Source organism: Mirounga angustirostris, unplaced genomic scaffold (genome assembly GCF_029215605.1).
Source record: "Mirounga angustirostris isolate CCGP_5_RB_7025 unplaced genomic scaffold, mMirAng1.0.hap1 SCAF_9, whole genome shotgun sequence".
Classification (NCBI taxonomy): Eukaryota; Metazoa; Chordata; class Mammalia; order Carnivora; family Phocidae; genus Mirounga; species Mirounga angustirostris.
In genome coordinates, this window is record NW_026991717.1 from 122,808,039 (window position 1) to 122,834,905 (window position 26,867).

Sequence of the window (26,867 nt, forward strand, 5' to 3'; positions counted from 1 at the left end):
CACTTACGAATAATCTTGCAAGTAAAGTTAAATGCGAGCCCAACAAGTGCACTTTCCAGGATTTCCTTCAAAATCAAAAAGCAAAGGCTCTTAGTGGAGGGTCTGTTTTTATCTGAGTAGTTTCCTCTTTGAAAAAGGACACTCAGAGTTTTATTAGAAACCCCAGAGCAATATGATACTTCATTTGACTTTCTAAATACAGGACCACTGAGTTAGAATTGTTGACAAACAGAAGATCATAAATAATTACAAAAATTTTAAATTTCTCAAGTTTAAAAAATATTAAAATAAAATTTCTCAAGTTTTATATGTATTTGAGCAGAATGCCCTGTAAATATATAACACCTTTCATTGCTTAGAGTTAGAGGATGTTATTTTATCCTTTGAATTTTTTTTTTTACTATTTTCTAATCAAAATAAAACAGTACCAAGTCAATGAGTAAATCTATCTGTAGCAGAGTGGTCTTTGTTTACACAACATTACTATGCACTCAGTAGTTGCCCAATAAATATTAATTGATAATGATGGAAAAGAGCTTTATAAACAGATGGTCTAGGATAAATTCACTGAAAATGTAGATAGAAACATTACACTCTTCAAGAAAAGCACAAAGTAGAAATTAAACAAATCCTGCACTCAGAAAATCTCAGGCTATTGTCAGGCAGCTGTTCAGTCAACAAGAGCACAGATATTTTTCACCATCATCATAACATTAGCAGCATTAAATGTCTATTTGCATATGTTGCTACACAAAGGGACTCGCACAGATTCATGCTAACCTTATTTGTTATAGTTTACAATGACAATATTAGCAAGAACAAGTAAGTACACACAGCAAAATAAATGTGATTAAACAATACTTTAAGATCTCGTCATATATGGTATGAACATAAAATGTGTCAGACTTGATTGCAACTCACAACAGCAATAAGAGTATTTATTCATAATGCAAACCTCAACTATTTCCAAACAGATTCTGAGGTTCTTTACAAGAACATCTATACACATGCTTAAAGAATAGGTGAAATAAAGAAAGGAGTCAGAGGCCATAATGGTCATTTTGGAGAAAATAAGAAATGACTCTTCAAGAACCTAGAGAGCAAATGATCAGGAAAAAAAAGAAAAGAAAGTAAAACAAAAAAACTGTATGAGGACTAACTTCAATGAGGATAGGAACAAAGAAGCTACAAGCAAACTGATCAACCCAGGAAGATAACCTGAAAAACACAGCTTATTCAAAAACATTTGAATAATAATAAATAGTTACATACAAATAATACATTATATGTTAAAAAAAAAAAAAGAAGATAATAGGAAAGGAAAAATGAAGGGGGGGAAATCAGAGGGGGAGATCAACCATGAGAGACTATGGACTCTGAGAAACAAACTGAGGGTTCTAGAGGGGAGGGAGGTGGGGGGATGGGTTAGCCTGGTGATGGTATTAAAGAGAGCACATACTGAATGGAGCACTGGGTGTTACACACAAACAATGAATCATGGAACACTACTTCAAAAACTAATGATGTATGGTAATTAACACAATAAAAAATAAAATAAATAGTTACATACATTGGAGGATTTTGGAGAAATGCTGAAATGGAGAGGTGAAAGGGGATAGAAAGTACACTGCAAACATTTAATAATTAATAATTAACATCCTTAGATAATATTTTCTTAATAAAGTAAAAAGTCTAAGAAGAGATGACATAGGTGTTAATTATACAGAAATGAGATTTTAAGAATCTCAGGACAACTGACATCTACACATCATCTCATAAAACTGCACCCTTCAAAGGAACCCAAAAACCTTCCCTAGCATCCTAACACTTGGCATTTTACTTCTCTTATGATGTAGGATACAGTTCTATACTTTCAACTTTTGTTTTATCAATATTAAATAGCAGGCTCCTGAAATATATGATCTGGAATATTCTTTAATCCAACCAGCTATTACTATCAATACTACCCAATAAAAGAAAGAGGGAACATGGCTTGTGGAAACTGTCTATAATATGCATGAACCACATGGGAATTATGCTCTGTGAATGGAAATTCAAGTACTGAGTGAGTACAAGGTTGAAAGAGACAACATACAAGATCTCTTCCAGCTTCTCTTCTACAAGGAGTTCTGGGGAAAATGATATTTTCTACAGAAAAAAATATTAAAAGGGTTTTATTGTCATCTGAAATGATCAAAGCCTAATAAAACAGACTTACAGGTATTAAGTCAGCAGGGGAAGGGGCAGGAGGCAAAGAGGTAATCAAGAAAAAGACTAAGGAAGAAGACTGGAGAACATGATGTCTTGGACCTGCACGTTTCAAGCTATGCCAAATAGTGTTCAACCGGCTTTGAAAGACAAATCCTAAAATAGAAAATCATTCTTTTCCATCTATTTCCTTTTTATCAGCATGGTAACATTAATGGTTCTTTCACAACCTTACAGAAAAGTGTTTATCTTTGCAAAAAAATAAGTAATTCACAGGTAACAAACACAGAAGAGAGAAGAAAATAACATGGTATAAAATAGTAAGACAAAGAACAATATTGTAAATCAAAACTATATTGAATCAGAATTTAAATACGTATTTCGGCCATGGATTGGTAAAGTGCTTATCATGTAGCAATAAGCAATGGGACAGAATCACATTCATAAAAGAAATACCTAAAATGATTTGAAAACACAAAGTCTCAGCAAAAATGCCACTTCTTCCACCCAAATTTTCCCAGAGGGTTAAGAAAAGATAACTATTGGTTCTAGAGGGGAGGGGGTTGGGGGGATGGGTTAGCCTGGTGATGGGTATTAAAGAGGGGCATGTACTGCATGAAGCACTGGGTGTTATACACAAACAATGAATCATGGAACACTACATCAAAAACTAATGATGTAATGTATGGTGATTAACGTAATATAATAAAAAAAAAAGTTGAAAAAAGAAGAGATAACTATTTCCCCTCTGGGCTCCTCTGAAGCCTATTTCAAAACTGAAATAACACGCTTAGTGAATTAGAGAGATTATTAACATTTCTTTCTCAGCTAAACTGGGGGTCTGTCAAAGTCAAAACAATGCTTTAAGTACCATTAAATCTCTAGTCTGCAGCACAGTACCTGGCATATACTAACTACGTGAAGGTATAGGCTGAATATTTTACTATGTATAGTTCTGACTATATAGTAGACAATATTTATTCATCACTTCCTCCAAGAAACACTTATTGGGCCCTTATTCCATGCCAGCCATAGCTCTAGGTACTGTAGATACAGCAGTGAACAAAGTGCCTGCCTTCATAAAGCCTGCATTCTGGTCAGGGGGCAGACAGATGACAACAAAAAGCACTAATAAAAAAAAATATGGCAGTTTAAGAGGCTCAGGAGTGAAGAATGGGTTTATCTAGGATAGTTAATAAGGTCTTGCTGAAGTAGGGCTCTGAATGACATGAGGGTAAACAGCAATGCAACTGTTTCCAGAGTTGAAAATTCCTGGCTCTGGAAATGGAAAGTGCAAATGTCCAAAAGCAGGAGGGTGCCCGGCATGTCTCAGGAAAAGCAAGGCGGCAAGTGTAGTTGGCCTAGAGTGGACAAGAAGAACGACAGAGAATTAGGGGAGTGGGCATGCAGGAACCCTAAGATGGGTCTTGTAAGCAGAGGACTTTATATTTCATTCTGAATATCATAAAGAAACCATTGAAGAGTTCTGAAGAATGATGTGGCACTATCTGGTTCTGTGGGGAAAAGACTGTAGGAAGGTAAGAATCGGAGCAAGGGGGCTGGCTACTGCACCAGCCCAAGCAGGAGAAAATAGAGACAAGAGGATAGATGAGAGTAGTAGTGATGGAGGGGATGAGGAGTGATCAATTCAGAAAATATTTTTTAAATATTACTGATGTGGTGCCTGGGTGGCTCAGTCCATTAAGCGTCTGACTCTTGATTTTGGCTCATGTCATGATGTCAGGATCATGGGATCAAGCCCTGTGTCCACTCAGCATGGAGTCTGCTTGCCCCTCTTCCTCTACTCTTCCTCCTGCTTGTCCTCTCTATCTTTCTCTCTCCCTCCATCTATTCTCTAAAGTGAATAAAATCTTTAAAAATAAATAGAGCTGACAGAGTTAATGATGGACAGGATGTGAAGGATGAGAGAAATGGTAAAGGCGAGAACATACAGGAACCACATAAAAATTTTTTAATATAAAGTTAACATTGCTTTTGTCATCAAGACGAGTATCCATCCTTTTAGAAGAAATAAATCATAGGAGCTACTTACTAGGCTGAACCACACAAAAAAAAACACAATTTAGTACCTTCTATTCAAGTTCCCAGGTCAGGAGGGGAAAGAACAGGAAATGGAGCTCCAGCAACCCAAGTCTGCCCAGGCTTTGTGGCTTTAAATCACAGCACCACTCTAACTTGATTCCCATCCAAGTCTGATATTGCCTAACAATACTTCAGGTTCTCAATCTCAGATGAAAAATAGGAGACTGGACAACTTCTTCTCACTGCCAAATAAGCCCATGGACTGACAACATAAGGTTATAGGTGTAAATAGTGTTCTAACTTGACCATAAAAGATAGAAAAATCTAAACAATTTCTCATTTCTTGAGTAATAATACCACAGCTTCAGTATTTACACATACACACACACACACACACAAAAATCTAGGGTACTGAATAAAAATGTAAATTAACTAGAAATGCAAGGAGTCATACAGCTATAAAAAATGCTTTTGTATCAGGTGAAAGAAACACAAACAAGATCACACAAAGGAAAATCAAACAACATTAGAACACCAGTGGCAAATGACTGTAACTGGGTTGAGTAGACAACAAGGTACAAAGGCAGTGATGATCAAGGAAAAGAAAACGATAATTAGGAGAAAGAGTTTGGATCTATATAAGATAAAAATGTAGAGAAAGTATCTTTGGGACATTCCTGTATAGATTAGATACATGAACCATAGACTAGGGCATGGGAATACATGATTCCAGTGACATAAACTCTCATATCAAATTACAGTCTCTAATTGTTTTACTATATGTAAAAAGATTTTTTCCACAGAGGGAGGGAGGGAAGGAGGAAGAACTGTAACCCTAAATAGGAAGCATAAAAGAAACTCCGGCAAAAATGCATAAAAATGATAGTTTTAGTGTTAAATATAACAGATCCTCTTAATATATAATACTCAAAGTGTCATATTTTATTTTTCAACTGTAGAAAGCAACACTGTTTCAAATTTAAATTTCCAAATAGCAATAGTTAATTATATTCTTTTTCAGTTGCAATGTTTGTGCCAAGTACACTTTCAGGGAGCCCTAATAGTTGAGGTATATATATTATCATCATTTTCCAAGAAAGTTTAGCAACTTTAATGAAGGATGCCTGCTGGGTCACAATTGATGGTTCAATACTGACGACTAGTGGTCAAAAACATGTAGTCATTCCCTATTTCCAAGTATTCTAAGACTTTTACCTAAATTTGAAACAGGTAGTGTTAATCATGTGAAAAACATATATTAAAAGAATTTTCAAACATTCTGAAAATTAAAAACGAAAAACTATCTCTTAAGTCTTTTCTGTCCATTATTTGCTATGTCTCCAAACCAAAGTCAATCAGCCTTTGATATTGACCCATAATGGGAACCTCATGAGGTGTTGGTTCATTCACAACCCCACAGTTGAATTAACAGTTTCAGAAATCCATAATTAATATCTTAAAGAGATCTTAGTTTCAGAATTCATATATCTGAGCAGTTCTAAATTTTTTTCTAACTTCATCTGTTAGGCACCAAGAAATCAGAAATTTAGCTGTCCTAAATTCCCAACATAATATGAAAAACAGTAAAGTACCATATCAAAATATTCTTTCTAAAAAGTTAAAATTTAATTGTGATTGTCTTAATTCTTGAAGAATGCTTGTGGGATTTCAGTTAAATCATTCCAACTGCTACATACTCAACTTCAAAGTTGAACAAATTTGTTAACATTCACTTTCTTCTCTGCAGGAATAAGAGCAGTAGGATAATACAACAGAGACAAACCTTTGAGAAAGAAAAAAGTTTGTTTTTTTAACCAAGAGTGTTGCATGCAGCCAAATGGTCACTCACATGTGAAAACAATGGTCATTCCTTCAAGAACTATTCACAGACTGTCTGCCGTGGGAGATAAACACTGCATTACATGCCCCACAAAACAGGTGTGATGGACAAAGTTCCTGCCAACAGAGTTCCCATTTTAGTGGGGAAGACATACAATAACAAACAAATATACAATTATAGATGGTGTTAAGTGCTATGAAAAGATAAATATGACATGACAGAAAACAATGCGGCAGAAAAGAGCTACTTTATTCTTTAAAGATTTATTTATTTATTTGGGGGAGAGGGGGACAGAGGGAGAAAATTTCAAGCAGACTCCCTGGTGAGCATGGAGCTCCACTCAGTGCTTGATCTCAGGACCTTGAGATCACGACCTGAGCCAAAATCAAGAGTCAAAGGCTCAACCAAATGAGCCACCAGGCATTCCAGAAAAGAGCTATTTTTTTGTGTGTGAGTATAGAGATAAAAGTTTATTAAGTGAAGATACAGAAAAAGCTCTTAAGAGTGAGAGGCGTCCCAACAGGGTTGCCCGAAAAGAGCTATTTTAGAAAAGGGAGGGGCAGGGCAGTTCTCTCTGAAGAGGTGGCAACAATTAAACCTGAAGGATGAGAAGATGTAAGTTTGCTGAGGGTCAGAAGTGTTCTAATAAGACATGGAAAGGAAATCACTGTGCTTAGAGCACAGATTTCTTAGAAGAATTTGTATAGATGCAATTTTTAAATTTGAGAATAACCATCTAAAAAATGGAAATCTAATCAAAGTCAGAAGTATAAAAATGAATATATAACAAATTTTAATCCAGTACAAAACAAAAAAAAAGGGGGGGGAACCAACAACAAAAAAAGAAGAGATGTTAAAAAAACAAATAAAAGGATAAAAACATTTCCAAATGCATCAATAATTTTAAGTATAAACCGACTAACCCAGCCATTAAAAGACATAATTTATCAAATGAGATTTTTAAAGTCCAGCTATAAGGTGTTTATAAGAAACATACAAAAATAAGTTACAAAGGAAGGATTAAAATATAACAGAAAAATCATGTCAAGAAAACAGTAACTCAAAGAATGCTAATATCAAGAGGAACACTACAGATTAAAAAATAATTGACCAAGAAGTAATTAATTCATATCCATGAAACCAGTCACAAAATAGAGTGAAACTAAAACTAAAAAAATAAACTAGAGTAAAATCTTGGAAACCTAGGATAGAAGGCAATGTTCTTAATCTGAAAAAAGACAGCACTGAAAAAACCAGTAGCAAACAATATGCAACCAGATTAACACTTTAGAAGCATCCCTATAAAAACAGAAATAAAGCAAGAATTCTTGCTATCTTTGTTTCTATTCAACATTGCACTTAAGTTTCTAGCCAGTGCAGTAAAGCAACAACAAAGAATTATAAAGTTAGAGACTAAATTGCCTTTCATTTCATATATGATTATCTACACAGTGTATAGTACATGACAGTAATACATGAAAGCTGCTAAATTATAAAATAAGATCATTAAGCAAAATTGTTGCATACAAGAGCCACATATAAAACCAACTGCACTCCTATATACTACAGATAACCAATCAGAGATGTAATAGAAGAAAATATTCCATTCACAATAGAAAGAAAAACTCTAAGATACCTAGGAATAAGTCTAACAAAAGCTGTTAAGACCTTTATATACAAGTACAAAACATTATTGAAGAACATTAGAAACCATCTCTCTTCAAATTAATCTATGTAGTCAGTGCAATTATAATCAAAATGCCAGCAGGATTTTTCAAGGAACATGACAAGAGATTTTCATTATCATTTACCAAAATATAATGAAAGCTATAATAATGGAGATAAAATGATATCAGTTCAGGGGTAGACAAACAGATCAATAGAAAAGCATATAGAACCAGAGAGATAACATGGGAAACTAGATATAAAACAGAAGTGGCATTTAAATCAGAGGGGAAAGAACAAATTATTCAAAAATGATGCTGAGGCAACTCATTAGTCACATAAAAAAAAACAGATTCCTTCCTCATGCCATTAAAAAAGTAAAATTCCTGAGGGAAAACACAATAATCCAATATTTTCAAATGAGCAAATGATAAACAAGCTACTGTACCATCACAAATGCAAACTGCCAAAAAAATATGTGAAAAGATGTTCAAATTCACTAATAGAGAAATGCAAATAAATATAAAAATGAGTTAACACTTTATACCCGTGAGCCTGGCAAAAATTAAAGAGAATGTAGGGCAAAGGGCCATTTCCAACCATTTTACTAACAGAACTGTAAAAGGTTAGAACCTTTTGGTAAAGATAATCTGATAGCCTCTATTATAATAAAAATCCATCCATGGGAATAAAAGATTAAGTTTGAACCATATCAGCTAGTTCAAGGAATTTCCAGAAAGTACTGGTGAGAGGAAAAACCAAAAAGCAGAAATGTGTGTGTGTATGTGTGTGTGTATAAAATATGATCCCATTTTATTAAAATGAAACATACCAAAAAAGTCCTATATATGCAAAGGTATATATGGTCCATATACATCTGTCTAGGATAATTAAGAGTAATAATTAAGGAAAATATAAAGGGATCTCTCCCAGGCTGTTCACACTGGCTCCTTTTTCTTAGAGAGTGGGGTTAATGGTTGATGATCAGAGAATACATAAGCGGGGGAAAAAATGGGCCAAGCAAATAAACAAAAGCTGAATTAAAAAGAGAATGAATGAACATTTATGATATGATCACATTATTTAGTTATACATTTATTTAAATTATATATGATTAAATACTTTTCATACTAAATAATAAAAATGTTAAAAGAATTATGTGAGAAATAAACTAAAACAGTGGATCAAAACAGTGTATGAATATGGTCACTACTTAATGCATTTGACAAATATTTATTAAGTGCATACTATGTCAAACGTTAAAAATGCAAAATGCTCAAAATGAGTACAATTAAATATCAGGAAATAGTAATTAGTAATAACCTGGCACAAAAACCTCATGTAAAATAGATCACTAGAAACAGAATAGTGAGGAGAAAAAAAGCCATCGCTGCAAAAGGAGAAAAATAGTCAATGGGATTAGGGTTTATTAAAAAAATAAAAACCAGGACTTAAAATAAGGCTCAGACTTACCCTACACATATAGCTCCACCCCATGAAGAATAAACACTAGAGCAGGAGTTCTAGGATTTTCCCCAGCTACACACATTTTCCTACAAAATAGTATATGTGTAATTGTCCTGTTGTGATACTCTGCTTTCAGGCTGTTGGTAGTCTGAGGGTCCTGCCTGTCACCCTTACTGTGTTACTCGGTGCTTACTACATCCCACCTGGTCACCTGGGCCTGAAAAGAACCGCATTCTAGAGCTCATGTCCCAAGGATTGGGAAAATAAGGTGCATCTTCTGGGCCTTCCTCATGCTTTCCATGGAGCTTGTATTTTAAACTCCCATTGACTTGTATATTCTACTGGTCTTTCTCAAAGCCCAGGGAAGCTGTTGGGCTGGTCAATGTCAGAGTGATTTAATGGGCATTTATATAAAAGGCATCAAGTAACATCAGTGGGGAAGAGGATGCTTGTACTATGAAATAAATATGTGAAAATGTCGTACTATGAAATAAATATGTGACAATGTCGGGGCACTGACTATGGAAACAGGAGGGTAAAGTGCCAAGCAAAAGTTATACAATTCAGCCTTGGAAAAGTAAGTGAAGTCCAAAAATGTACCAGCCTCAGAAAGGTCTCCTTGTCAATCCAAACCAAGTAGGAGAGTCTTAACAGGAAGGGGTTAATGAGGCCACCTTAGAACATTTGCCTGACTAGATTCTCCTCTGAATTGACACAGAAATTTCAAGGGAGATGCTAAAGCTATTAAGAGGACATTAGGAAAACATTCTTGGCTTCCTTAGAAGCTTCTCCCTTAATGAGTCCAAACTAAATACATTTATAAACTGTACCCAAGGCTTTTCTTAGGTGAAGTATCCATATTACTCAGCATCTCTGGAGCCACAGTGACATTTCTGGGAAGGAACAAATAGCTATTTCTTCATTAGGTTTTTCGCAATTGGTACAGATGCCAAAAGATGGAAGAAAAATATAGGAAAAAACATCTATCAATCACTTTAACTTTTCTGTATAGGCTTTAACATTATTGATGAGGCTCACATAATCTGGTTTCTCATAGATGTACAGACTGAAAACCATTGAGCTGAGCTCCCATCTTACACTTAACAATTACCCACTAATCTTCACCATCTTCAATTAAGATTCCATTCTTCACCTTCCCCATAGACTTCTCCATGAAGTTCTTTTAAACCTTGAGGCACCTGATTCACCCTAGATCACTGGCAAGCATGGAATATTTTTTTGTGGGGGTAAGTGGGAGAACTAGCACTTTAATATGCTATGCAATGTTCTGAAAGGCATATACAAATATGCATCCAGCATTTATCAGTAGCACATGAATAGTTGAGACTCAATAAAGGAAGCAGATTCCAGAGCATCTACAGCCCTCCTGCTTAGACCAAGAGGGGGGAAAAAACACAAACACATTAAAGAGTGAACAATTCCTTAAGACCTCTAAACAAGAAGAGGAGAGTGGCTGTTCTTCAACCAATTTCCAATCATTAATACTGTGTTTTTCATTAAATGGGAACAGATAAAGCTCCAAGGACCTAAGGACCTCATTAGATCACTAAAAAAAAGCAGGTTTTAGTCAAAAGTACATATTGCCTCCCCATGACATTATACCTAGAAATCTGACATTGGAATTTTTAATGAATACTCCTAATCTCTTAACAATTTTTAAATGTCGTAATTTTCACTAACATTGAATTATACATTTTAGGGAGGCAGAGGAGCACAGTGGCTGAAAGTCCAGATCTCCTTACTCACCTATAGATTCATTTTCCTCACCATAGCCAGAAACAAAATATATCAATTACTATCATCATACAGTATAGGTCTTTGCAAAAGTATTTTTTAATATTGAAAAGAAAGCAAAGTGTTTCCTCTCCTTAAACATGACCTTTCCAGAACAGCCTAAGCCACTTAACTTAGGAGTAGGAAAACATAACAGCCTAAATTAATCCTTTCCAGCTTCCACTGCACTGTTTAATCCAAAAACCACCTTTTAAAAGCGTATAGGTCACCACTTATATTAAAGTGACAAAATATGAAATTAAACATTTCTTATCAATAGTGATCCTCTACTGTATTGTCAGAGATGGAATTCCAAATCACAGCTCAAGCTTTTAGTCAAATTGACAATTACAATGCAAATATTCAGGCTCTGGTTTCTCAATAATAGGGGTGGGAAGCAATCTTCCTCTCCCTCTTTGTAATTTTGTGCATTCTGCAAAGAAGAAAATAAGTACGGAAAATTTCTCTAATTTTCTCTTGCAAAAAAGAACAATTGTCTATTCTTATGCTCACCAGATGCAATTTGCTTTGAGAACAAATGTATAAAAATCAAGGTTTAAAGAAAAAAAAAAGGCTACCCACATGCTATATCTAATTATTCAACAAAGTATCCCCTTCAAAGTAATTACCAACTAACAAGGGTATGCCTCCTTTTGTGAAATGGAGGAAAATGGAATTTTAGAAAACAAAAGTAGATTTTCTATTGCTTACATTATAATTTCAGGGTTGCCATTTTTTCTAATTTTCAATTGGCAGTGTCTAATAATGAAAAAAAAATTTTAATCCATCAATTTATAAGGGTCAATGATCTTCAAGCACACATAAGTGCATTTTTAGAGCACCACTTTTAGAGAAAATCATTTTGTAAAAGAAAAAGAAATCCTTTTTAAAATCTTTTTAATTTTTATACTTTACGTATAAATCTAAGACATTTAAAGGGAAATTCAACAAATTAATTTTCTATAATGATAGTAATAAAATATAACTAATGTAACACAATGAAATTCACAAATCTACACCAACATTAATTAATTAAAGGAAAAAGCAAAGTCTTTCCTCACAGTAGGAATCTAATTAATAAATGCAGAAGTGATGGAATGTGTAAAAAAAAAAATCACGATTTAGCATCACCTATAGTAATAATTGTTTCATGAAAGAATATTAATGCATGCTAAAATCTGTGGATGAAAATACAATAATAAGCTATTTTCAAGTTTCAAAGAATCTCCACATAAAATAAATATTTAAAAAAGCATAATAGTAAAATTTACAGTGGAGAAACCTGGCAGACAACACCCTAACCAAATGTTCAGTTTTCACCAGTAATGGGACAAATGGCTCCTAATAAGATAGTCCTCCTAATAAGATATCTGGGGAAGAATGCAACACCAATTCTCTGGGTTTCCTGCCAAAAGTCTATAATGTAAATTTAGTCATGAGACAACATCAACAAACCAAAATGCAAGATTTCTACAAAATAACTGGCCAGTATTCTGCTGAAAAACTGTTCCAGATCAAAGGAGACTAAAGAGACGTGATGGTCAAATGCAATATGTGACCCTGTATTATATCCTGGACCAGAAAAGGATGTTAGTGACAAAATGTGAATAAAAACTATAGATTATATCATAGTACTGATCCAATGTTAATTTCCTGTGATTATGGAAGAGAACATACACACCATATTATTTAGGTGTAAAAGTATTTATATCACGTCTGCAACTAGCTCAAAAAAAATTATATATATGTAATATATAATAACTGTTATACATTATTATTATTATTATTATTATTATTATTATATAGATATAAAATGTGAATATTGGAGGAATCTAGGTAAAAGGCATACAGAAATCCTTTATTCTAATTTTTCAACTTCCTCCTGAGTCTGAAATTTCAAAATAAAAAAGGTACCTAAAAGGTAAGTGATCTCAATTTTGGAATGGTATGACCATAGTCTAGTCCAGGGGTTGGCAAACTTTCTCTAAAAGAGCCAGACAGGCTTTGTGGGTCATACGGTCTCTTTTACAACTTCTCAATGCTGCCAGTTTCAAAAAACCACCCACAAACAGTAAATGAATGGAATGGCTATGTTCCAATAAAACTTTATTTACAAAAATAGGCAATGGGCCACATTTGGCCCAGTGGCCATAGTTTGTTGACCTCTGGTCTAGTTCATGCCAAGGAAAATTGATCAGAGTAATCACACTTTCAGTTAACATTTTTGAGCACATGCCAGATACTGTATTTAGTGGTTTATAAGCATTAACTCATTTATCCTCACACTAACATGATTAGGTAAATACTATTTCTGTTTTTCACAGAGGAAATGGGCCTAGAAAAGCAAAGGAACTTGCCCAAGGTCACACAGCCAGCAAGCAGTAGACTTTGGGTTTGATCCAGGTAGGGCTGTCTTCACACACTGAACTAGATAACCTATACGCTATACTTCTCAGACGGACTGAAATATATATGCAACAACCAAGGAACTCTAACCATTTTAACAATGGCTAAATAACTATCTGAACTATCCGAACTCAAGATTTACATTCTGGAAGGTATTTTTCACAAACCTCCTGTAGCTGTAAAGAAATAAGTCCCAGCTGATCCTGACGTTTCTCCACCAGCTCTCTTTCTGTGCGCATCTCTCTTTCTATTTCCTGAAGCCGTCGTTCCACCCGATCTGAAACCTTAACATGGACAGAAATGGTGACATTACAGAGCTGTTAGGCAAAAAGAGAACATATTGAAGAGATATTTTATGCCAGATACACTACCACCTTCAGCATTTAAGAATGGCTTGTTTATAGTATCCTTTTTAATACTATTATACAACAGATTGCAAAAAAAGGACTGAAAGTTACAAAAGAAAACAATCATTAGTCTTTAAATAATCAAAACCTGGATCCCAATAAAGGACTTAAATCTTTCAAAGTATAATAATTCAATAGATCAGAGTTAAAATAGACTAGAAAAGAGTGCCCTCTGGTGAAGTAGAAGGAAAATACCAAGTTTGCCAATGACTGCATTTATTACTCTATTAATGATAAACTGTTCTATTTAGTTCTTTTTCATTTTAATTATCTATAAACATGACTTGCCTAGAAAGGTTTTGATGTCTATGAGCAGCAAATAATTAAAAGGTTTTTCATTAGCTTGTCAATCTTTTCTACTGTGATCTACTGAAAATAAACCAGCTGTAAAAGATCAAAAACTAAAGTCAAACAGAAAAATGTTTAATTGGGACTCTCTAAAATAAACACGAAAGAATTTTTTTTCTCTGATGCAAGATTTTCCTTCCTAAAAGTTGTACAAATTTAAATACATTTCATGTGTATAATCATATAGTCCCCTAAATAAAATTTACCTATTTGATGATGTATATATTTCATGCAGGAGGCTATGGGGGATAAAAGACATTTGGATTCATTTAAGAGCAGCAATAAATATAGCCTGTTATAAGAAATCTTTTGTTAACAATTCTATATAGCCAGAAGGGTTCTGGTAACAAGGAATCTTACTGGGGCGATAGAAATGTTCTAAACTGGATTATGATGATGGCTGCACAACTCAGTACATTTACTAAAAATCATTGAGTTGTGCACATAAAGCAGATTAATTTTATGATAAATTATAGATTAAATTGTTTTTTAAAATGACACTGGTAAACATAAGTTTAGTCAATAAAAGCTGAGCAAAAATATTCTATCAAAAAAATTAGCAGTTAATATTTACTAAGAATAAAAATTCTTGGTTTTCCACTTTTTACTGCTTAAAAACAATTTTAAGATATTTACTATGATACTCACAGTGCTTTACTAAAAATTCAAACCACCCTTCAGCATCAAGCTTCTAATTTATCGTAGTAATCAACCCTAATATCCCAATAAATAATTTACTACTGTGGGCGCCTGGGTGGCTCAGTTGGTTAAGCGACTGCCTTCGGCTCAGGTCATGATCCTGGAGTCCTGGGATCGAGTCCCGCATAGGGCTCCCTGCTCAGCGGGGAGTCTGCTTCTCCCTCTGACCCTCCCCCTTCTCATGCTCTATCTCATTCTCTCTCTCAAATAAATAAAATCTTTAAAAATAATAATAATAATAATTTACTACTGCATCTGACATAAACGTAGTACCTGCTGTAATAGAAAACAATACTGGATAAATACTAAAAAATAAAAGGTTGTTAATTCATGCAATTTTTACAAAATGGAAATACCTTTGTAGTTCACTCTTAGTGTAAAAAGTAATTAATAGCAAAATTCATCAGAAAAAAAAATAATACAGAATCATCTCAAACTCATTAGGGTGGCTACTATCAAAAACAAACAAAACCAAAAAACCAGAAAATAACAAGTGTTGGAGAGAAAGTGGAACCCTGGTACACTGTCAGTGGGAGTATAAAATTGTACAGATCCTATGGAAAACAATATGTTGGCTCCTTAAAAAAATTAAAAAGAGTTACCAGCAATTCCATTTCTAGGTATATACCCAAAAGAATTGAAAGAGGGTTTTAAAGAGATATTTGTAGACCCATGTTTATAGCAGCATTATTCACAATAGCCAAGAGATGGAAGCAACCCAAGTGTCCATAGACAGATAAATGGATCAACCAAATGTGGTTACAAATACAATGGAGTATTATCCAGTCTTAAAAAGGAAGAAACTTCTTACCCATGCTACAACATGGATAAACTTTGGAGACATTATGCTAAGTAAAATAAGCCAATCACAAATAGACAAATACTGTATCATTCCACTTATATGAGGTACCTGGAGTAGTCAAATTCATAGAGACAGAAAATTGAAAGGTGATGTCCAGGGACTGGAAAAGGGGTAGCGTGGAGAGTTGTTGCTTAATGGGTACAGTTCCAGTTTTGCAAGATAAAAAGAGTTCTAAAATGGTGAATGTGCAGAACACTACTAAACATTTAAAAGTGATACAATGATAGGGTCCCTGGGTGGTGCAGTCAGTTAAGCATCAGACTCTTGTCTTGGCTCAGGTCCTGATCTCATGGGTCGTGAGATCGCGCCCCACGTTGGGCCTTGTGCTCAGTGCGGAGTATACTTAAGACTCACTCTCCTTCTCTCTCATTCCCCCCCCAACCCATGTGCACTCCCTCCCCTCTCTCTCTTAAACTAAAGCTTAAAAATAAAATAAATCTTTAAAAAAAAAAAAAGTGAGGATTACCTGGGTGGCTCAGTCAGTTAAGCATCTGCTTTCAATTCAGGTCACAATCCCAGAGTCCTGGGATCAAGCCCTGGGGTCTGGCTCCCTGCTCAGTGGGGAGTCTGCTTCTCCTTCTCCCTTGGCCCCTCCCCGACTCCGCGCTCTGTCTCTCTCTCTCTCTCTCTCTCTCTCTCAAATAAATCAATAAAATCTTTAAAAAGTGATATGATGGTAAATTTTATATTTTACCACAATTAAAAATAAAAAAGAATAAAAAGAAATAAATATAATCTGCTAATACCATCCATGAAGAGAAAAACACTGATAAGTATATTGTTGTATACTTTCAGAAATTTTTCTATGCATATGTGCATGACGAGTCAAACACATATCCATTTCACTTCTTCATATAAAAATGAAATAAATTTTTTGCAGTTGACTTATCATGGGCAACTTTCCATGACAACAAATAAATCTATATCCTTTTTCTTAACAAATGCATAGTTCTCCATAATTGATTAAAATAATTCCCTACTGATAATGGGATAACAATTATTTATTTTTACTGTATGCTATGACAAATATTCCTATGTAATTTTTGTAAATTCAAGATACAATCTTTAAGTGGAACTGTTGAACCAAAAGGTATGAATCACTTACAAAAAAATAAAACATGAAATAAAATAAAACTTGGAAGTATTTTGGATTTTTATCCAAATCTTTTACTCTAAAAGAAGACTGAGGAGATGAAGTTACTAACCAGGGGTCACACAACTAATCAGTGAGAAAAATAAGCCTAATACTTTCCAGCAATATTTTTTTTTAAAGATTTTTATTTATTTATTTATTTGAGACAGAGAGAATGAGAGAGAGAGAGCACATGAGAGAGGGGAGGGTCAGAGGCAGAAGCAGGCTCCCTGCCGAGCAGGGAGCCCGATGCGGGACTCGATCCCGGGACTCCAGGATCATGACCTGAGCCGAAGGCAGTCGCTTAACCAACTGAGCCACCCAGGCGCCCTCCAGCAATATTTTAAAAGCCTCAGGTCCATTTTCATGCATTCATTCAATAAACATGGACACTCATTTGTTCCAGTTGTTGTAGTAGGTAGGAATATAGCAATACACTGTTGTATCCATACCCTGCCTTCAAAGAGCTTGCTACTGAAGACTGATACTGAATGAGCAGTTAGAATTTCTCTCATTAAATTCAATGAGTTGAATGACTTCTGTATTTCAGGAAGGAAGGCTGTGCTTTTTAGCAAAATCCAAATACAGAAATCCAAATACTGAAATAAAAGCCCAAAATTATTAAGACAGTTTCTTCAATAAATGGTATTGGGAAAACTGGGCAACTATACACAAAAGAATTAAACTGAAACACTTTTTTTTTTTTGGACCATTTTCTTACACCATATACAAAAGTAAACTCAAAATGGATGAAAGACTTAAATGGAAGACTGGAAACCATGAAACTAGAAGAAAACATGGGCAGTAAGCTCTTGGAAATTAGTCTGTGCAATATATATTTTTTGTATCAGTCTCCTCAGGCAAGGGCAACAAAAGTAAAAATAAATAAATGTAACTAGACCAAACTAAAAAGCTTTTGCAGGGGCGCCTGGGTGGCTCAGTCAGTTGGGCAGCTGCCTTCGGCTCGGGTCATGGTCCCAGGGTCCTGGGATTGAGCCCCGCATCGGGCTCCCTGCTCGGCGGGGAGGCTGCTTCTCCCTCTGTCTGCCGCTCTGCCTACTTGTGCTATCTCTGTTAAATAAATAAATAAAAATCTTTAAAAAACTCTTGCAGAGCAAAGGGAACCATCAACAAAATAAAAAGGCAACCTACTGAATGGGAGAAGATAATCTGCAAAAGATATAACAAATAAGGGGTTAATATCAAAAATGTATAAAGAACTCACCTAATTCAATACCAAAAAATCCAATTTAAAAATGGGCAAAGGGACTAAATAGACATTTCTCCAAAGAAGACATAAAATGGCCAACAGACACATGAAATGATACTCAATATCACTAATCCTCAGGGAAACACAAACCAAAACCACAAAGAGATATCACCTCACACCCATTAGAATAGGTGTGCTCAAAAAGACATGAAATAACAAGTGTTGGCAAGCATATGGAGAAAAGGAACCCTTGTGCCCTGTTGGTGGGAATGCAAAATGGTTCAACCACTCTGGAAAAGAGTATGAAGGTTCCTCAAAAAATTAAATATAGAACTACCATACGTTACAACAATTCCACTTCTAGGTATTTATCCAAAGAAAATGAAACCACTAATTCAAAACGATATATACACTCCTATGTCCATTGTAGTGTTATTTATAATGCCAAGATATGGAAGCAACCTATGTCCATCAATCGATGAAGGGATAAAGATGTATACATACACAAAAAAGAATGGAATCTTGCCATTTGTGAAAACATGGACAATTCTAAAGGGTATTATGCTAAGTGAAATAAGTCAGACGGAGAAAGATAAATACTGTGATTTCACTTATACATGGAATCTAAAAAAATACAAAACAAAACAGACTCAGTGATACAGAGAACAATCTGGTGGTTGCCAGGGGGGAGGGGGGGATGAAACAGGGGAGGGGGATTAAAGGGTACAAACTTCTAGTAAAAAAAAAAAAAAAAAAAAATCCAAAATTATTTAGCCATTAGCTACTTCACCACCATAGCTAGTACATGTGATGATGTCGAGTTACCCTATTGGGAGGATTCTTTTTTAAAATTAATATTTGTGTTAGGTAGCTTCTGACATGGTTTCAATGGTTTCTGCTTCCTGGTATTCATCTACCTGCATAATTTCTTCCCCTTGAGTGTGGGCTGGTCCTAGTGACTTCCTTCTAATGAATACAATATGGCAAAAGTTATGAGATACCACTTCCATAATTAGGTTACAAAAAACAGTGATTTCCATTCTTGGCAGCACATTCTCTCTTGCTAGCCCTCTCTCTTGCTTGCTCTGATGAAGCAAGCTGCCATGTTGTAAATGCTCTATGGAGAGGCCACATGTCAAGTAAATCAAAGAAGTCTCTGACCAACAGATCATGATGAACGGACACTTCAATCCAATAACCTACAAGGAACTGAAGGAGCTAGGAAGCAGATCAACTAGTCAAGCCTTGAGATGACTATAACCTGTGAGAGATCCTAAGCCAAAGGACCCAGCTAAGCCACACTTAGGTTGCTAACCCAGAGAAACTATCAAATAATAAATGTTTTAACCCAGTAAGTTCAGGGATAATTGTTACACAGCCATAGATAACTAATGTACACACATTCTGCCATCTTAGATCATGAATTTGAGGCCATAACAGGAAAAAACAACAACAAAAACATGACAGAAAGAGCCAGAATCCCTTACACATTGTAGGGAGCACCACACAGAACCCTGAACTTTCTACTTAAGATTTTCCCATAAGAGAGAAATAACTTTTGTCTTTTGTAAGTCACTGTTATTTGAGGCTTTCTGTTATTTATGACTGAAACTCAACTGATAGAAGCACTTAATGAACTACAAAACACTAAGCAAGTACAACTACTGCCTTATACAACCATCAGAACATGGGTAAATCACAATATACTTCCTCTATTTTAGTCAAGTCAAATATAAAAACACTAATTCAAAAAGATATATGCACCCTATGTTTATTGCAACATTATTTACAATAGTCAAATTACCAAATTATGCAAGCAACCCAGTGTCTATCGATAGATGAATGGATAAAGAAAATGTGGTATAAATACACAATGAAATATTATTCATCCATAAAAAAGAATGAAATCTTGCCATTTGCAACAATATAGATGGATCAAGAAGACAAAATGCTAAGTGAAATAAGTCAGAGAAAGACAAATACCATATTATTTCACTCATATGTGGAATTTAAGAATTAAAAAAAAATTTAAAAAAAAGGACAAACCAAAACAGAAACTCTTGACTATAGAGAACAAACTGATGGTTGCCAGAGGGGAGGTGGGTGGCGGGATGGGTGAAATAGGTAAAGGAGATGAAGAGTAAACTTAACATGATGAGCACTGAGTAATGTACAGAATTGTTGAATCACTGTATTATACACCTGAAACTAATATAACACTGCATTTTAACTCTACTGGAATTTTAAAATGAATGAATAGATAAATAAATAAATATCACTTGGCTACTGTGAGAAGCACAGATGGGGAAAGTGTAAAGAGAAAGAGAACAAGTTCAATGCAGGCCACCACAGTCAGCATAAATGACAGTGGCCTGGACAGAAGTATTAGACAGAAGTAGAAGGAACTGAGCAGGACTTCAGTAATAAAAAGGACAAGATTTTTATAATGGGTTGGGACTGTGGTATGAAGAAAAGATCTACAGTGAATACTAGATGACCACTGGATGGCTGTGATGCCATTTCCTGACATGAGGAAGACCAAAGAAAGAGCAAGTAAAAATAGTTCTAAATGGAAGGGCATGGACTCTATACCTAATGACACAGCATATATTGATAACTTTTGAATAAGATAATTCCCAATAAGAATTAAAGACTACAATTATTAATGCCTCCTCACTTTTTTTTTCCATTTCTGAGACCTAAAGGAAAAATATTAACCATGTTAGTTAATTGATTTGATTCAATTACATTTACTACTAAGATAGGAAAAAGTCCTAAATCTCTATAGTTATAAAAATAGCAAAATAGCAAAATGCAAATTAAAATAGCTTTTAATGTTAGCATTTAATGAAAGAAGGCAAAATAAGGCGAAAGCATTCTGTTTCTGGGATTGTATTATGGTTTGCTGATTATGTTGTTGAATATGTTGATTCCTCATACCTTGAACAATATCTGCTGGTTTAAAATCTGTTTCAGTAAATATGTTGTATATTCTGTTGCTGTAACCTATGCAATAACCATGTTATCCTAAATGCAGTGTTGACAGAAGTCTCAGAGTTCAATTAATGACCAACTCTTCCAGAAACAGCTGGATCCATGCTTACAGTGACCCGCTTATAAAAAACTAAAATAAAAATGACTTTTCCTTCATGAATAATCAAACTTAGTAAGTACTCATATCACACTCAGATGGGTAGAATCTAGACAGCTAATGAACTGAAATTTCCCCTGTGGTATGAGGCCCATGCAATATTGACTGTTTATTACCAAAATTAAGTCTTAACAGAAAATATTTTCCAGAACATGTTATAAATAATAACTATGCCCTTCTAATGGGAAGTATAAAAGAAACCAAACAAACAAAAGTCTATGAATCACAAAGGATTAACAAATCAAATCTTGGCATGTCTGATAGAAACCAACACTTCTTGCCTCTCAAAGAAAACTGTGTCCTATAAACTTTCAAGATATATTTTAGTTACTGAGAAAATGCATGATAAACAACTGTAGCCTCAGAATATTGCACAATAAATGTGAATAACAGTGGGTACCAACAGAAACCAAAATTGGTGAGAGACAGTGGCAGTCGTTCATTTTTCTTTATATATTTGTACAACATTTTTTAAGTTTTCCACAGTGAACGTGCATCACTTTGGTAATTTTATTTCAAACTTAAATCTGGAGGGGGGAAACAGCTGCAGCCTCTGAGAACTTTAATGTTCAAATAACAAAACTGCATATTCTCTGACAGCATGCTATCATGAATTCACAAATACAACACAATATGTCAGTTATAAAATGTAAATGTTGACTTCAACTGGAATAAGTGAGTCAGAAAACCTATATTAAGCCTTGTATAAATTGGAAGCAAATATCATGTGGCCTTCAGAAGACCTTCTAAAATTCAAAAATATTTAAGTTTTGCATTAGACAATTGTTTCTTAATCAGGATTACATACACACACATGAGGTATGAGATGCCCTCAATTAGGAGACACCCCTACTTTGAAAGCAAGTTACAGAAAACACAAAACAAACCATAGCAACACAACCTGATGGGAGAAACTAGCAGTTGAACAACTCAACCAAGAGCACAATTAAGCATGTATAATTTTCCAGGTTTAGACAATATAAAAGGATACATCCTGAGGAGCTGGGCACACTGGACAGCTAGGTAAACTGGTGAATTGTATACACCAATTATACCAATGAGCTGAGCACTAGTGAGGTGTAACATCCAGTTGTGCAATCACAGCTCTATCTGATGTGGAATAATTCTTGATACATGGTAATAAGGATAAAAGAAGTTGGACTTTCTTTGAATTCAGCTGCTAACTTTAAGTTCAGTAATTATGTTTCAGACCCCCATTAACACTCTTGACTGTAGATGGTACATACCAGTTTTATTTGCTATATAAAAGAAATAAAAATGAAATAACTCATTAAGGGTTCTTTGTAAGCAGTGAAAGGTAAAACATTAACAAATGCAAAGCACACTATGCAAATTAGTATTTTCAAACTCCAAACTCAAACTATCCCAACTAACATCATCAAGAAACAGCATGACAGTACAACTGTCCACAGCTTACTCAAAACTACAAAAATCTCAGCAGAACATTGAGCATATCTGAGTTTGGAGCAAAGCCTTTGTTAAAAGCATGCTCACAAGTTGTATAGCTATGTACCAAGTTAAAGGAACCTCATACAGTGGATATAAAATAGCAAAACCCTGTTAGAAATAGCATTAGAAATATCAAATATAGTAATAGAACCATATATATATGAAAACATTCAGGGAGTTCCATTTTGAAAAATGACATTCTAGATAAGTCAGACCAAACCTTCCACTAAAAATAATTCAAAAAACTAGAAATTTTAAACAAAAAGCAGTTTTAAAGCCCTGGAAAGATGTAGGAGACCAAGATGAAAGAGAAGAAATAAATTAGAGATGTTAGTCCATCTTTTCTCCCTGAAATATCAGCCCACTTCTGAAAAAGCAATTGTGATACTGAGAAGCTAAACAGAATTTTTAACAGACGTGTGGGGCTACAGAGGGAAAAACCAGAGTTGAGAGCCTTTCCAAGGAAGGGGGTGCCTAGTTAAACTTCCCCAACCCCACCCCCAGCCTTTGGGCTAGATTCCTGAAGAGTCATCCACTAGCAATAAGGTGAACTAGAAATAGTTGAAACCCAGCATTGAAGTTTTAACATTGAAATAGCTCAACAAAAATAATAAGGTAATCCATGATTGCTATGGCCCTTAATCTATAATAAAAAGTAAATATATATTCTAATACATATTATCAAATTACTTATCCTTATCAAATAAGAATGCAATATATTTTCTGTCAAACAAAAGTAACCAGATAATCAAAAATAAACAGTAGGCAAAAACAATGTGATCAAAATCCAAGAAAAATAAGAGATAACAGAAATAGAAACAGACCTTTATAAGATCTAGACAATGAAGTTATGACACACAGATACACAGACTGAGGATTTGGGCAAAGAACTACAAAGTTAAAAACAATGAAATCCAAATTCTAAAGTGAAATATGTGATAACTGAGAATACAAAAATCAGTGGGTGGGTTAATAGAGTTGATTCAGTTGAAGAAAGAACAGGTAATTAAATAAAAGGTCAAAAGAAAATAGTCAAAATAAGGAATAAAAAACAATGAATTAATACTTATAAAAATGAACATAAGAGACAAAGGGAATAGGCACAAATCAAAAGAACACAACTAAGCTCATCATAGTAAAACTGAAGAAAACCAGAGTAAGAGGGAAAAACTCAAAAGCAAATTAGAGAAAAATATATATTACCATACAAAAAGCACCAACAAGACTAACAGCCAACTTCTCAACAGAAACAATGGAACTAAGAAAATGATGAAATATCTTCAAAATACAGACTAGGGGGAAAAAAAAAGGACTATCTAGAATTTTATATCCAGTGAAAATCTCTTCCAACAAAGAAAGTGAAATAAAGACATTTTCAGACAAATAAAGAGAGGATCTGTCACCAAAGAACCCACTCCAAGTGAAATTCTAAATGGGATCCATTCAGGCATATGCAGATTCACTCTGAAGAAAATTTCAAAGTATGTTCTTAAGGCAGATGAGGAATCTCAGGATGCAAAAAGGAATGAGACATGGAAAGAAATGAAAGCTGAAGATGGGACACCTGGGTGGCTCAGTCAGTTAAGCATCCAACTCTTGATTTCAGCTCAGGTCATGATCTCAGGGTTGTGATCAGGCTCCATGCCTAGCGTGGAGCCTGCTTAAGATTCTCTCTCCCCCTTGTTCTCTGCCCCTCCCCCCGCCAAAAAAAATTTAAAAATTAAAAAAGACAAAGATTGTTAATTTTTTTAATGTTAAGTGATACTCTATGGCATAAAAGTATCAAAGTCCAAAATAAATCTTAAAATTAATGTATAACACATAAGATCTCTAGATAAAAAAACTATAAAATATTAATGGAAGAATTTGCTCTGTTCATGAATAGGAAAATTCAACATTATAAAAATGTCAATTCTCTCCATGTTGGCCTATACATACAATGTAATCTAACAAAGATCCTAGGTTTTTAATAATTTCACATGTTGATTCTAAAATGTATTATGCAGAAATGCAGAGTAAAGAATACACAGGATAAACCTGAAGAACAAAATGGAAGGATTTACACTACCATCTCACAACTTATCATAAAACAACAGTAATCAAGACAATGTGATATGGGCACTGGAATAGACAAATGAACCAGAGGATTGAATAAGTCCAGATACAGATGTCTGCATATATGAACATTTGACTTATAACCAAGACAGGACTGTAAAGTAATAACAAAGGGGTGGTTCTTCCAATAAATGAAACTGAATCAATTAGATATTTATCTAAACTGTATGATCCCTACTTCATACCTTAAACATAAATTCCAAGTAGATATTAGATCTTAATGTAAAAGGTAAAACAATAAGCTTTTAGAATATTACATAAGAAAATATTTTCATGATCTGAGGACAGGGAACAATTTCTTAAACAGGTCAAAAAAGCACTAACCACAAAAGAAGAGATAGAAAACTGAACTAGATTAAATTTCAACAGAAGACCCCATTAAGAGTTTTAAGAAGGAGACAAAACAACTCTAGACAATTAGAGACAACACTGCAATACATATAACTTACAGAGTGCTCATATACAAAATAAAGACCTCCCACAAATCAGTAATGAAAAGACAAGCAACCCAATTAAAAAAAAAAAAAAGTGGGCAAAAGAAGCAAACTGGCATCTCAAAAAAGAAAATAGCCAATAGTCACTAACAAGAATGGAGAGGATTCCTACTTTGAAAAAGAAAATCAAAGCTGGTGGCATCACAATTCCAGACTTCAAGCTATATTACAAAGCTATAATCACCAAGACAGTAGGGTATTGGCACAAAACAGACACATAGATCAATGGAACAGAATAGAGAGCCCAGAAATGGACCCTCAACTCTATGGTCAACTAAACTTCGACAAAGCAGGAAAGAATATCCAATGGAAAAAAAAAAAAAAAAAAAGACAGTCTCTTCAAAAACTGGTGTTGGGAAAATTGGACGGCTACATGCAGAATAATGAACCTGAACCACTTTCTTATACAATACACAAAAATAGACTCAAAATGGGTGAAAGACCTAAATGTGAGACAGGAGTCCATCAAAATCCTAGAGGAGAACACAGGCAGCAACCTCTTTGACCTCGGCCACAGCAACTTCTTGCTAGACACGTTTCCAAAGGCAAGGGAAACAAAGGCAAAAATGAACTATTGGGACTTCATCAAGATAAAAAGCTTTTGCACAGCAAAAGAAACAGTTGACAAAACCAAAAGACAACCGACAGAATGGGAGAAGATATTTGCAAATGACATATCAGAGAAAGGGCTAATATCCAAAATCTATAAAGAACTTAACAAACTCAACACCCAAAGAACAGATAATCCAATCAAAAATGGGCAGAATTCCTGAACAGGTATTTCTCCAAAGAAGACATACAAGTGGCCAACAGACAGATGAAAAAATGCTCAACATTACTTGGCATCAGGGAAAGACAAATCAAAACCACAATGAGATACCACCTCACACCAGTCAGAATGGCTAAAATTAAAGTCAGGAAATGACAGATGTTGGCAGGGATGCGGAGAAAGGGGAACCCTCCTACACTGTTGGTGGGAATGCAAGCTGGTGCAGCCACTCTGGAAAACAGTATGGAGCTTCCTCAAAAAGTTGAAAATAGAGCTACCCTATGACCCAGCAATTACACTACTGGGTATTTATCCCAAAGATACAAATGTAGTGATCCGAAGGGGCACCTGCACCCCAATGTTTAAAGAAGCAATATCCACAACAGCCAAACTGTGGAAAGTGCCCAGATGTCCACTGACAGATGAATGAATAAAGAAGATGTGGTGTGTGTGTGTGTATATATACACACACAATGGAATACTACTCAGCCATCGAAAAATGAAATCTTGCCATTTGTAATGATGTGGATGTAATGAGAGGGTACTATGCTAAGTGAAATAAGTCAACCAGAGAAAGACAATTATCATATGTGGAATTTGAGAAATGAGACAGAGTATCATAGGGGAAGGGAAGAAAAAATAAAACAAGATGAAATCAGAGAGGGAGACAAACCATAAGAGACTCTTATCATAGGAACAAACTGAGGGTTGCCAGAGGGGAGGGGGATGGAGGGAAGGGGTAATTGGTGATGGACATTAAGGAGGGCACATGATGTAATGAGCACTG

At 34.8% G+C, this 26,867-nt stretch overlaps 2 protein-coding genes across 15 annotated transcripts in view; one reads left to right on the plus strand and one right to left on the minus strand.

Moving 5' to 3' along the window:
* Positions 1-26,867, minus strand: part of CEP128 (centrosomal protein 128) — a 393,611-nt gene that overhangs the window by 322,928 nt on the left and 43,816 nt on the right. For all 14 annotated transcript variants that reach the window (XM_064571430.1, XM_064571438.1, XM_064571431.1 and 11 more), the window contains one exon: positions 13,591-13,707. In XM_064571430.1, the coding sequence (XP_064427500.1) occupies positions 13,591-13,707 (117 nt within the window). The remainder of the gene's footprint in view (positions 1-13,590; positions 13,708-26,867) is intronic.
* Positions 1-26,867, plus strand: part of LOC135361638 (large ribosomal subunit protein uL11-like) — a 110,095-nt gene that overhangs the window by 43,884 nt on the left and 39,344 nt on the right. The gene's annotated exons all lie outside the window — the stretch shown is intronic.